This window comes from Ursus maritimus, unplaced genomic scaffold (genome assembly GCF_017311325.1).
Source record: "Ursus maritimus isolate PB19 unplaced genomic scaffold, ASM1731132v1 scaffold_6, whole genome shotgun sequence".
Lineage (NCBI taxonomy): Eukaryota > Metazoa > Chordata > Mammalia > Carnivora > Ursidae > Ursus > Ursus maritimus.
In genome coordinates this window covers 39,298,105-39,312,282 of record NW_024426774.1, presented here as the reverse complement: position 1 = coordinate 39,312,282, position 14,178 = coordinate 39,298,105, and the positions used below count along the sequence as shown (strand labels likewise).

The 14,178-nt window shown below is 37.4% G+C and overlaps 1 protein-coding gene across 1 annotated transcript in view; it reads left to right on the top strand.

The window, feature by feature from the left end:
* The window catches only part of DNAH6 (dynein axonemal heavy chain 6), a 199,946-nt gene that overhangs the window by 16,974 nt on the left and 168,794 nt on the right, over window positions 1–14,178 (top strand). The window contains exon 4 of the mRNA XM_008700061.2: window positions 12,124–12,391. Within this exon, the coding sequence (XP_008698283.2) occupies window positions 12,124–12,391 (268 nt within the window). The remainder of the gene's footprint in view (window positions 1–12,123; window positions 12,392–14,178) is intronic.

Sequence of the window (14,178 nt, the reverse complement as noted above, 5' to 3'; positions counted from 1 at the left end):
ACTGAACTCCTTTTAAAAGTAATGTGATAAAATATAATGCCTTTGCTTATTTTTCAAGTGTAGCAAAATACATCAGACATGCAGTTCTACAATGTTTATCTCTACCACAATCCCTCCAAGTGAGAAAATAGTTCCTTTTATCAAGCTTATTCTAAAATATCAACTTAGTGCTATGTGTTAGGCATAACAGTTTTGTCAGGAATAAGCTTCAAGGAGATGTCTAAATATGTTGGAATATCACCCTGAGTGAGTACACAAGTATATGCTGCAGGTTCTCTTGCCCAGCAAGGGGTCATAGTGGTGACTCTGGTCAGCTCTGGTGTTGTGAAAAGGAAACTAGGTAAAGGATCAGGAACCAGGGAGATCATGAAGAGCACGGAGGACAGAGAATGGAATTGATCAAAGCAAAATAATCCTGTTTTGTTAGGACTTAGACCTTGAACAGAGTGACTATAATTGAAGGGTAGACATGAGCTATGGGGGAAGACTGCTGGCTAGAGAGTTGTATGAGAGCACACTTAGTATGAGAGCACACCAAAGTGGATCCCCATATTTTGCGTATCATAAAAAATGATCTATTGGTGTTTACTATGTTCTAGGCAAAGTATATATATTGAATCATTTAATCCTGTAAGATAGATACTGTAAGATAGATACAATCATTATCTCTATTTTATAAATGAGTTACAAAATGGCTAAGTTACTTATCCTCATGGTCCATCCATGTTGTTGCAAGTGGCAGGATTTCAGTTTTTTTTAGGGCTGAGTGAGGTATGTGTGTGTGAGTGAGGTACGTGAGATACACACACACACACACACACACACACACATACCACATCTTCCTTATCTTCTTTAATGGACACTCCGGGTTGCTTTCATATCTTGGCTATTATAAGTAATGCTGCAGTTAACATAGGGGCACATATATCTCTTTGAATTAGTGTTTTTGTTTTCTTCGGATAGATACCCAGTAGTGGAATTGCTGGATCATATGGTAGCTCTATTTTTAATTTTTTCAGGAAACTTCATATTATTTTCCTTAGTACTTGTACCAATTTCCATTCCTACCAGCAGTGTAAGAGGGTTCCCTTTTCTCAACATCCTTGCCGACACCTTTCTTGTCTTTTTGATAAGAGCCATTCTGACGGGTGTCAGATGATATCTCATTGTGGTTTGGTTTGCATTTCCCTGATGATTAGTGATGTTGACCATATTTTCATGTGCCTGTTGTCTATCTGTATGTCTTCTTTGGAAAAATATCTATACAGATCCTCTGCCCATTTTCTAATTGGATTGTTTGGTTTTTTGTTATTGAGTTATATGAGTTCCTTATATATTTTGGATATTAATCCTTTATCAGATATATGATTAGCAAATATCTTCTCTCTTTCCATAGATTGCCTTTTCATTTAGATGATTTCCTTCACTGTGGAGAAGCTCTTTAATTTGATGTATTCCTGCTTGTTTATTTTAGCTCTTGTTGCTTGTGCTTTTGGTGTCAAATCCAAAAAATCATCGCCGAGACCAATCTCAAGGAGTTTACCATCTATATTTTCTTCTAGGAGTTTTATGGTTTCAGGCTTTGTGTTCAAGTCTTTAATACATTTTGGTTTAGTTTTGTGTAGGATGTTAGATGGTGGTCCAGTTTCATTCTTTTGCATGTGACTGTCCAGTTTTCCCTGCACCATTTATTGAATACACTGTTCCTTCCCCATTGTATATTCTTGGCTCCTTTGTCATTAAATAATTGACCATATATACAGGGGTTTATCTCTGGACTCCTTATTCTGTTCTCGTGATCCACGTGTCTGCTTTTATGCCAGTACTATACAGGTTTGATTAGTTTAGCTTTGTAATATCGTTTGAAATCAGGGAGCACAATCTCTCCAGCTTTTTTTCTGTCTCAGATTGTTGGCGCTATCTGGATTCTCTTGTGGTTTCTTATAAATTTTAGGATTGTTTTTTCTATTTCTGTGGAAAATGCCTTTGGAATTTTAATAGGGATTGTACTGAATCTGTACAATGCTTTGAGCAGTATGGACATTTTAATAATATTAGTTCTTCCAATCCATGAGCATAGACTATCTTTCCATTTATTTATGTCTTCTTTGACAGTTTATTACTAAAGCTAGAAAATTACTAGAGCTATAAGATAAACACAGTGGTTAAAAGGAAAAAGATTATAAATTAGGCATCATAATTAGGACTCTCTCAAACTTGGATTTGTGAATCGCAGTAATGTTCCTATCCTTTGCCTAAATATCTCGTTTGTATGGAAATGTTATCAAAGGAATTAGTAGTTCAAAGCAAGTTTTATCAACACCTTACCAAAAGATAGCCACCATACCCAGAAAAGGATTGGAACTTTTTAAGACATATTAAAGAATAAAATATGAAACCAAATTCTGTTTTTAGATTAACATCTCATCAATAAGCTTAAGAAGCTAGGAATGCAAGAACATGCAATTAATATCTAATGTCAGAAAAACTCACTGTTGCAGAATTGAAATTTTAATGGCCAACGTGGACATTTTTTTGTTCTATTTGTTACCAGAAAGGCAAAGGAAATCTATCAGTAATACCACTAGTAGATGGGGTAACTGGGTGATGGACATTAAGGAAGGAAGGAAAAAGAAAGAAAAGGAAAGGAAAAAAAGAGTGCATTTTACTCTGTAAATTGTATCCCAGTAAACCTGCCTTAAGAAGATACTGCCACTAGATCAGCATATCAGATAACAGAGATTAATACACTCCAGGACGTTATTAAAATTTTATTGCAGAAAAGGAGTTTTACTGAATACTGATGAACTTATAGTTAGTAGTAACTGCTAGATAACAGCATTGTGTAGAATCACAGAAGTGGAATGTTTGGAAGAACTTTGTCGTGAGGAGGGGAAAAAATACCTTACCGCAATGAAATATTTAAGGCAAGTGAGACATTGTGGAAATACTTCTTAAAAATATATATTACATCTAGAGTTTATTTTGACAATCCTACATTCAAGTAATACATTATTTTATTTTATTTTTTTTAAGATTTATTTATTTATTCATTTGACAGAGATAGAGACAGCCAGCGAGAGAGGGAACACAAGCAGGGGGAGTGGGAGAGGAAGAAGCAGGCTCATAGTGGAGGAGCCTGATGTGGGGCTTGATCCCATAACGCCGGGATCACACCCTGAGCCGAAGGCAGACGCTTAACCACTGTGCCACCCAGGCGCCCCATTATTTTATTTGCAAAGGAACGCCCCTGTGTAAATGCTTCCCTGCGGTTATGAATTCCAAATTAAATATTATCAAAATGGTGACTACAGTGAAGTCCAAGACATAACAAGAAAATATGAGCAGAGTACCATTTTTTGTTGTTTCAGATTTAAGTGCATTGGTGAGTCAAAGGAAAACTTTTGTCAAGAATTAGAAACTATTTTGCAAATAACTTAACTGTGCAGATTTAGTGGATAGTTCTTGTTTTCACATCTGGATTACTTAATTGACATTTGAACACCTGAATGAACATAATAAAAAATTATTGGATCTGCCTGAAAATGTGTCAACATGTACTGACAAAGATTAAGAATTCAAAACATCTTGGAATTCAGCTTTGGAAATATGATATTTAAAATGCTTCTCTCATGATTTTTAGTGATTGTAATGGATTTAAACCTAAAGAAAAATTCAGTCAAACAAAGTAATCTGTCTGTGTTTCAGAGAAAACTTCCCCATTGTTTCTGAAATACTTGATATGGAAATTTTTGGATTTTAAATCAATTTGCATTTCACAAGAAATTTCAACACTGCATTTATCAAAGGGAGGAAAGGGAAAGCTATTAGAATTAAAGAGTGGTGGTACCTTTGGTTCACAATTTCAAGAGAAGGAATTATCCAAATTCTGATTAATGGAAAAGGGAGTTTCCAACCATAAGAGACAAAGCAATAAATCATCTGCCATTTGTTGTCTCCTATTTCTATAAACAAAGTTTCTCAGTAGTGGTGACTGTCAAGAATTTGAACAGACCATTCATCATGTCTTGATTAGAAATTCAGGTGGCTACTTCAAAAAGTTATAGTCAGAGCTGTGCTTGCTTATGAGCTATGCTTTATTTGGAAGTTTTATCAAATTCAGTATTGACTATTTCCCTGAATACCTTGTATGTTATTTTTCTTATTATAATATAAAGAACTTATAATTAGTGTCTTCACCAGCGTGCTTTATAGAATATTACCATTGCATAGTATGTTAGAACATGTAGCTTGAGAAGCATTGCTGTAGAGGACTGTAGAACACTTTTCTCTGCATGAGAATCTGATCTTACGTAACTATGAAGCTCTGTTTCACTGGTATTCCCATCGGAGTAGAATGCTGGTTATTTCTAGGCAACACTGCTTCTGATAAAAAATGACCCCTGATTAGTAAATTATGTATGCATTGGGAGAGACTAAAAATGAATTCTAGGGGTCCCTAGGTGGTTCAGTTGGTTAGGTGTCCAACTCTTAGTTTCGGCTCAGGTCATGGTCGCAGGGTCTTGAGATAGAGCCTCCCACTCAGTGGGGAGTCAGCTTGAGATTCTGTCCTTCTCCCTTTGACCCTCCCCCCTGCTCATGCGTGCACTCTCTCTCTAAAAATAAACAAATAAATCTTAAAAAAAAATAATAAATTCGAGGCACCTGGGTGGCTCAGTCAGTTAAGCATCTGACTCTTGGTTTCGGCTCAGGTCATGATCTTGGGGTCGTGAGATCCAGTCCCATGTTTGGCTCTGTGCTCATTGGGAGTCTGCTCAAGATTCTCTCTCCCTCTGCCTCTCCCCCATGCTCTCTGTCTCATTCACTCTCTCTCTAAAATAAATAAATCTTTTTTTAAAAAAATAAATAAATTCTAAATACCTGATGGGGAGCCATAGCTTTGGACTTCCCATAGTGTAACAACTCTTTTTCTAGGCATGTCTCTTGCGGGAAGAGATACTGGGTCCTGTGGGTAATGAGGCTTTTAACCCAGGGTGGCTTCCATACCCACCCAATGTGAATCTCATCTCCTTGCATCTGAGTTGTCATCTAGGGAGAGGGTAGCTTGTGGGTGGCTGATAGATTCCTGCAAGTAGTCCCATGGAAAAGGAAAGTCTGATACTGTCCTGATGGTGAGAAGTAGTTGCTATCCTATGCCCTTCTAAGTAGAGGTGTGCCAAATATAGCCTATGAAAGTTTTATTAACATTTGAACATTTATTAACATACGAACATTTAGTTGAAGCTGAGAAGACCCCCTGGTGGGGCAATACGTATTTCTTTTTCATGCTCATGTAAAAGAAGCCACTGTTGGTGTCTGACAATTCCCTCCCTAGTAGATGTGGGCTTTTTTCACACACCCGTAGAACCTCTCATCTCCCTGTTATTCTATTTATATATGTCCATATTTTGCTATTTTTTATTTTGGTCATTGAAATATAAACTTGATCACATTGATAAGGAAGTGTGGGTGCTTCTATAAGGCCATAGTGGTAACCAGACTTTTACAATGTGGTAGATGATACTACAAATACCAACCCTTAGCAAATCCCAAACATTCCCGGTTCTTCATAGGTATTAATTCGTTTAATCCTCATAGTAACTCTGTAAGGTAGCCAATATTAATATATTCATTTTACAAATGTTGAAACTGAGGCAGAGTTAAGTACCTTGACCAAGTTGAGAGAGCTAGTGAATTGTGGGGCTGGGATTCAAACCCGTGCAGTTGGACTTTAGAACCCAGCCTCTCACACACTATGCCCAATGTACTCCTCTTCATAATGACAACTGCTCCTGCCATTTGTGTCACACATGCCGTGCTAGGCTCTACTGAGTGCTTTCTGTAGATCAATGTTGTTTCATCTTCGAAAGAATCTCATTAGAAGGGCATTCTCTATAGTTGAAAGGTGAGGAAATTGTGGTACAGATGTATGAAGGACTCTGGTATTTGATATTGTTTTATGATTTGTAGATAGAAATTCAAAATAATGTCTGCTACTCCCACCTTTCAACTCTATGATTCTATTCTCTGTGCAATGTCAATTTTAAAGCCATTAGAATTTAGTGGATACGTCAGAATGTATGTCAGAGTCCTCCCCAAATCCTGAGAATTTTTAGGGTCCATAGCCAAGAAAGAGGACATGATATTTTTTCTACCCGAGTGTTTCCCAATGTGTATTTGCAGGAACATTATATATAAGTGGTAACAATAGATAGATGGTAAAAAAAAATTATTCTGTGATCATGTGAAATTAAGAAACATTAAATTAAATCACTGGTTCTTAACCTGGGAGATTTTGCCCCACCCCCCCCCCAGGAGACATTTGGGGATGTCTGCAGGAATTTTTGGTTCTCGTAACTAGAGAGGATGGTGCTACTGGTATCAGGTGGGAAGAGGCAAGGGAAGCTGCTAACCAGCTGACAGTGCACAGCACAGCCTCACACAGCAGAGTTACCTGGCCCAAGATGTCAGTAGTGCTGGGATGGAGTTAAATAGTACTAAGTACACATTTCTTTCTTTTTTTTTTATAATAATATCTTTTTATTATATTATGTTAGTCACCATACAGTACATCCCTGGTTTTTGATGTAAAGTTCCATGATTCATTACTTGCGTATAACACCCAGTGCACCATGCAATACGTGCCCTCCTTACTACCCATCACCAGCCTATCCCATTCCCTCACCCCCCTCCCCTCTGAAGTCCTCAGTTTGTTTCTCAGAGTCCATAGTCTCTCATGCTTCATTCCCCCTTCTGATTACCCCCCACACTTCTGTCCCGTGGAGCCAACAAACTATTTCTTGAGGGATATGTGTGGTGATTAGGACTCTGTGAAACATAGTTATGTGAGGACCACATAATCATCTGTGCTCAGCTCAGGCCATATTACTTTCTAATTGATCAAGTTGGTTCTTAGATGGTTCCTAAGCCTGTTATGTTAAAAGTATTTTTTTAAGGAAGCTTTAAAAATTTCAAACCAAAGCTATCCTGTGCTTTCAGTGAGATTACCTGTTTAGCAGCCTAGCCCTGAAACACAGATGGATGTTAGCTTGGTGCTTTCTCAAATGACAGCATTGTGGTTTCTGTGTGAAGTCACGATTACAGAAGACTTTATAGTGAGGGATACAGGTGCTGTGGAGTAACAGATCATCTTGAAGCCATGTAATCAGAAAGCTTGCCAGGTTGCCTAACACAATGACAGTGTGCTTGGGCTAGTCCATGAAGAAATTTAATTCTGATGAGTCACAGGGTGCCTTGCTGGCTCAGTCCGTGAGGCATCTGCCGTCAGCTCGGGTCGTGATCCTGGGGTCCTGGGATTGAGCCCTGAGTTATGCTCCCTGCTCAATGGAGAGCCTGCTTCTCCTTCTCCCTCTGCAGCTCCCCCTGCTCTCTCTCTCTCTCTCTCTCTCTCTCTGTTTGTCAAATAAATTAAAAAAATAAATCTGATGAGTCAAATTTCAGTCAGCACATGGAAACATTAAAGACCCCTCATATTTTCACTTGGACTCATCAAAAATGCTCAGCTTCATCTTGTCTCCTTACCCTTCCTTCAAACACACACATACACATGTCTTGGCACTGTTCTGGAGCCCTGACAATTTAATGGGTAATGATTTCATTTCATACAAAAATTTCAAGAACCTAGAAGAGTGGTTCTCAGCCGTGGCTGCTAATGAGAATCACCCAGCCTCTACTCCAGGACATTATTTGATTGATTTGTGGTGGGGCTTGAGCAACAGTATTTCTTTAAAACTCACCAGATGATTCTAGTATTCAACTCAGTATTGCACACCATGGACTTGGAGCAGTGGTTCTCAAGCAAGCCCTACAGGACTTGTTAAAACCTGTGGAGTTTCTGATTCAGTTGGTGGGGAAGATAGTCTGGGAAATTGCAATTCCCATGTGATGCTGATTCTGCTGTTCCAGGGACCATACACTGAGAACCATTGGCCCTAGAGTACTCTCTTATTGCAGAAATTTGGAAGTTTCTTCTTAGTTATGCTTTTGTTTAATATTCTAGGTAAAAAGGAGTTCCTTATCAGGTATTTTACCATTTCTGGTTAATCGAATCAGAAGCCAAGTAAACCATTTCTCTTCTCTAGGTTAGATCTAAACCCCTACTGATTCATGATATTACCATCATCAAATAAATTGAGGTTTATAATTGCAAATCATAGGAAATGGCTAATTTCTTTCCAGGCAGTTGCTTGCTTATCTTCACCCAATAAATATGCTCAAATCATAACAATTAAAACTGTATAATTATGAAAATAATAAGAGAACTTAGATTTGCATAGGGCCATATGAACTTATCTAATACATCTCACTATCTTAAAGCAGGTAATTACTTTTTTGCTTATAGAAATCAGAAACTTGAAAGAGATAGGAAAAGAGAACAGGGTGAACAAAGACGTATGTATGTGTTCAAACATGGCCTAAGGTGGATATGACGAATCAGCCCGATGAGAAAGGGCAATTTGTGAGACAAAGAAGAAACTAATATAAAACAAGGGGAGAGTGCCCAAACCGCTGGCAGAATAATTTGAATTTGATGATATAAGCAGTAGGAGGCTATTTAAAGTTCTTGAGCAGGAGACAAACCATGTTTCTGCACTATTAGTCTTGGTAGACTGGTTTAAAGAGGAACAGAAGCATTTTCAGTCACAGATAGAGCTCCTGTTTTAAATAACAACTCACATCGAGATCTTATTGTTTTGGAAAATCTAGGAGAAGAAATTAACATTTTTTAGAACCTACTAGGGTAGGCACAGTTTGAGTTAAAACTGAAATGAACAATAGCAAGGAAAATTTATGACCTACCACACGGTCGTGGGATTCCCTTAGTCCATATGAGTCTCTCAACTAAGACATACATGCTTTTGAAGTTAAAAGAAGCCTTAAGAGTCCAAGTTTCATTTTAGATGAACAGATACAGGTTTTACAGTAAAATAAATTGACCTGGTTCTACATTGAACAGCAAGAATACACTCCAGAAATTTTTTTTTTCCCAGTAAAACATAGTAAAATGTAATCTTATTTAAGATGTGCATCTCGTCCTGATTAGTTAACTAAGGGTCGGTTTAGTTGATTAGATCATAAAGCCGTCTAGTTTATCAGCAAAGTAGGAATTTTATAGCACAGCACTTGAACAAATGAAGTTCTCTTTTTAAGTCTTAAAGTAAATTGTTATATCATTTCCTCAAAGAAAGACTTTGCTGAAAGAAGAATCCAAAGCAACTATCCAAGAAGCAGCCGAAGTTGAAGGCTGAATCCTGGATGCCAAGCAATGCTGACCAGGCAGTTGTCAGCATAGGGGTGGTGATTAGTTCCTGAAATGTATGCGTGGTTGGAGGCAGAGTGTGTGGAGTGAAGGGCAGAGGCCCAAGGAGTGTATCTGAGGAGTAAACCCCTCAGTAACGAACTGGAAAGTCTAAGAATAGGATTACAGAGAACTGTGCATAGGCCCTCTTAGTTTTTGCAAAGCTTTCCTTGACCCTGCTGCCCCTTCTATCTACCAACAGAGTTGGCCTTGAAGGAAGTCCCTGCCATCTGTGAGAGGATAATTTTGTTAGAGTTATGAGAAACAAGATTGGTTTTTGGAAACTTTAGGAAGGAATGGATGGGAGGGATATGGCCCATCAATACACACCATTGTAAAGGAAGTTTAAGAGAAGGAAGAATACATGGGATTTTACGTTAAATGGGCTGCAGGGTCAAGAAAAAGCATTCTACAAGCTAAAGGGAAGCTTTCTACAAGTTAAAGAGAAGTTCTGCACATTTTTAGATGGAGAGGAAAAAGTAGCCAAAAGCCAGGAAGGTTAGAAAAGAGTGGGGTGAAACCTCTCTCTCTCTCTCTCTGAAGAAAACCGTGAGATAGGCTCAGGGGCTGGGGTGGGAGTACACAAATGTGATGATTTTCAAGTGAAGAGAGAGCTCACCTTGTGACCACTTTGTTTTTGTTGGTTGTTTTTGAATAAAGTTCAGTGGTTCACAAACGTTACTGTGTAGCAGAATCTTCCAGGGAGCTTGTGGAACTACAATCTTGAGTCTCATAAAGATTCTGATTCTGTGTTGGACCCAGAAATCTAGATTCTTAATAAGCACCCCAGATGATTTTGATGCTGACGATCCAGTATTTGAAAAAGACTAGCATGTGTTCTTTCGTTCAGTGCAGAGTAGAAATGTATAGTGGAGGAAAAGGTTTAGGGGTTCGAGAATGAGGATCTTAGATAGTAAACTGTCAATAAAAAATATTTCTAAGTGGCACTGAGCACCAATAAGTTAGAATTCAGCATCATGGACCACACCTGCCACCTTCTAGAAAGGTCTTTAGTAGCAGATAGACCAATGCAGAGCAAGTTTTCTAAACACGCACCAAGGCCCTTGGTGAGCTGCTTGATTTGTCTTTAGGTTGGTTTGATAACTGATATTAATGAAATATCTGAAGTTGACTATAGTTTCAGAGACAAGCTAAAATTTCACATTTTGTAGAGAATCAGCCTGAGAATGTCCTAATTATGTCTTCAGCTATAGGCAAAGAAAAAAGGGAAAAAAAATGTTTTCCGTTTATCTCACCTGCAACATGTAATATCTGGCATTTTCCCAGACAGTTCTGATGTGAAATGTTAATTAGAACACAAAGAGTTAGTAGAATTAGATTCGTAAAAGCTGAGCAAGTTGATGTTTTTCTGTAACAGCACTTAAACAGCAGAGTGACCTTCTAGACTCTTCCTCTCCACCACACCACCATCAGCACCCCAGGCTCTCCTTCCGTGCTCACATGAACAGGTCTTGGTGGGGGGGTTTTGGTTTTCACTTTTTTTTCATTCTGGTCCTGTATGCCCTAATTATAAAAATATTTTTCTTATTAAGTTTTATTAAACAAAAATAGAAATTAAAAACTAAAGTGATTTATTCCAATGGTTTTTAGTTTTTTGATTAACAGACCCAAAACATATGAGAATCTTGTTCCAATTTCTGAAAAAGTTATTATACATGTGTACATAAATTTGTATACACACAACAATTTCAGGGATTTCACAGGTGACCCAACTAAAGGGCCATGAATTCCATATTCAAAATGCAGAGCTAAGGATCAGGAGAGAACATCGACAAGGGAAACAATTGATTTTCACTGGAGTGTTCCTGTCTAATCTTTGTTGGTACATATAATTTTTGCATAGTTTTAACATAAAAACAATTTGGGGTTTTGTTTTGCAGTTAACCATTATCTTATTATTCTAAAGTACTGAGAATCTTTATACATTTCATTTTCCTAAATTTTAAAATATATCTTAGTAACTTCCTATATCACAATATGTTTCACAGGTGTATTATTGAATATTTAAGTTGCATCCAGTATTTTAATGTTATAGCTAAAATTATTTAAAAAAAAAATCTTTGTGCCTGTAGGCAAGTTCTTGTTTTAAGAAATTTTAAAGAATCAGCCCATTCTATACTCATTGTTTCCTTCTCCCATCTTTACTCCTGTCTTTATTTCTCTTGCTTTTCTTCATTTGATCTGTTTCTGTTATGCAGAAGGTTGAGGAATGCCCTTGATGACAGTTGAAAGAGGAATATCTTGAAACAAACAATGTCTCAACAATACTTATTTTGTTCTGTGATAAATTTCTTCGCCTTTGCTTAATCTGGGTCTTGATTTGAATCTTACCTAATTCATCTTTTCTTGCTTTGTTCTTTCTCATAATTTTCTCAATACTGGGTAGTGTAAAACTCCTTTACGCTATTATTATTGAAGAGTTTCTAAAGAACTAATAATAATAACTTATTTTCAGGTAGCTTTTATATAGGGCTATTACGTTTTAAAAATCTATAATTGACTTGTTTCTGTAAAAATTATGTAACAGAAATTGTCAAACATATTGCCAAAGTTGTGAAACCTTTAAGACCTAAAATAAGTCCAACTATTTTTTTAAAAACATCTTCCCCCTTCTTTTCTTGAGTATTCAATCTAAAAATAGTTTGTTAGAATTTTTTTAAATTTTTAAATAATATTTGTTTTTTCAGAAATGTTTTATCTTTTTAGAACACAAAAGTAATTCAATTGCTTAATTTTGTATTGACTACTTTTATTCACTTGCCTTAATTTTTATTTCTTCATAGAGTTGTAAGTTATGAGAACATCAATAAAAATGACTACTATACTATTAGCAAAAAAGCAGTAACGCATATTTATAATGAAGAACTTGAATATATCGAAATTGATCGATGGGAACAGGAATATCTATATCATAGAGAACTCACTAAGATTCCCATATTTGCACTTTTCCGGAAATGGAAGGCTTTTAATGTGTGGAAGAAGAATGTCCGTTCCAAGAAAATCAGTGGATGTCGAAAATCTCTACAGAAAAATCTGTTCATCATTAATCATGTACGTATTTATTAATCATACTTTTTTTTTTAAAGATTTTATTTATTTATTTGACAGAGAGACAGCCAGCGAGAGAGGGAACACAAGCAGGGGGAGTGGGAGAGGAAGAAGCAGGCTCCCAGCGGAGGAGCCTGACGTGGGGCTCGATCCCATAACGCCGGGATCACGCCCTGAGCCGAAGGCAGACGCTTAACCGCTGTGCCACCCAGGCGCCCCTATTAATCATACTTTTTAAAAAAATTTTATTTATTTATTTGACGAGATAAAGAGCACAGATAGGCGGAGTGGCAGGCAGAGGGAGAGGGAGAAGCAGACTCCTCACTGAGCAGGGAGCCTGACACAGGACTCGATCCCAGGACCCGAGATCATGACCTGAGCCGAAAGCAGCTGCTTTACTGACTGAGCCACCCAGGCGCCCCTATTAATCATATGTTAAAGAATTACAGAAAACAAAGTGTGAATCTATTACAGGTATTGGTATAGACTGTCCTTGACATCGAATATTTCATCTTTTTAAGAGAATTCACAATTTTCTTTCTGTCTTGTTCTTTCATTCTGTCTTGTCATGGCAGTCTAGCTTAGTTTTCACATTTTAACTAGGGTTGCAGAATGCAAAAGTATAAGAAGAGAGTTGCACAGGCCTCCTTCAGTTAGAAGCAGCCTCAGGGGTTTGGATTCGTGGCTCCCTTTGTTGTTGAATAGGAAAATGGCATATCCTCTTGAGCAGAGTGGGCTGGTAACCCTTATTACCTCCTCTCATCTTTGAGTGACTCTGGACTCTATGGTCCAAAATAATCTGGGGGCTTGTTTTCATGGGCCAGTACCTCCCAATGTATCATATGCTTTCCTCTACCATGGATTCAGACAGAAGGGAAAATTTTAATATTTACTTTGCAGGATGGGGTAATCATGGAAAAAGAACTGTTAAAAGGTGTGTGGCTATATTTTAAATCTCTACCCACTCACTGAATTTTAACTTGCATTGCAAGTTTTCTTCTTGCCCTGTGGGAATGAACTGGAATTACCATTACTGTCATGATCCTTAGCTGTCTATTTCTGTGACACTGAGTCCCCACCCTCTCAAATCAGAAGCTTCAAGTTTGCTTTTTACTGCTCATTTCTTCCACTTTCATTGCTAATCTGGAAGATCATAATCAAGATGTCAGTCACAAAGGAACATTAAAGGAATAGGGCTAATAGAGATATTAGTGCAAAACAAATGTATGAGAAGTACTACCTCAGGTCATCCATCTCATCAGGCATTCTGGGTTGTAGACAATATTCTAGTCCTTCTTGGTATCAGACTCAACTTCTAGACCTCTAATTTCTTTAAGGATCCATCGGTCATTTGAACCTATTTTACTACCTTTTATCTTCACCATGTCTTGGGCACTATACATGTCATAAGTTTCTTACTAGGTACATAAAATAGTTCTTCCTGTATTCGTCTCTGAGATTACTTCTATTGATCCTTAAGGCTTGTTCTCTTATGCGCTGAGGTTGTCCTTCTCTCTGTCCACCATTCATACCAACAGTGCTTGACCTTGATAATATCTTCTCTTAAATGTAGCCCTAGCAGACTATAAAGTTCTCATCCATTTAAACTTAGATTGACCTAAATAAGAGACCCATTGTATTGGTTTAAATATCTATTAGATGTTATAATTACCCCCACAATTACCACTACTCTTATATTTACAATTAGTTAATTAGGAGGGCTGATTGGCCTAGACTGGTGAAAGGGACAAATATGGAGCTATCCTTGAAATATTTCTTTTCATGATTTC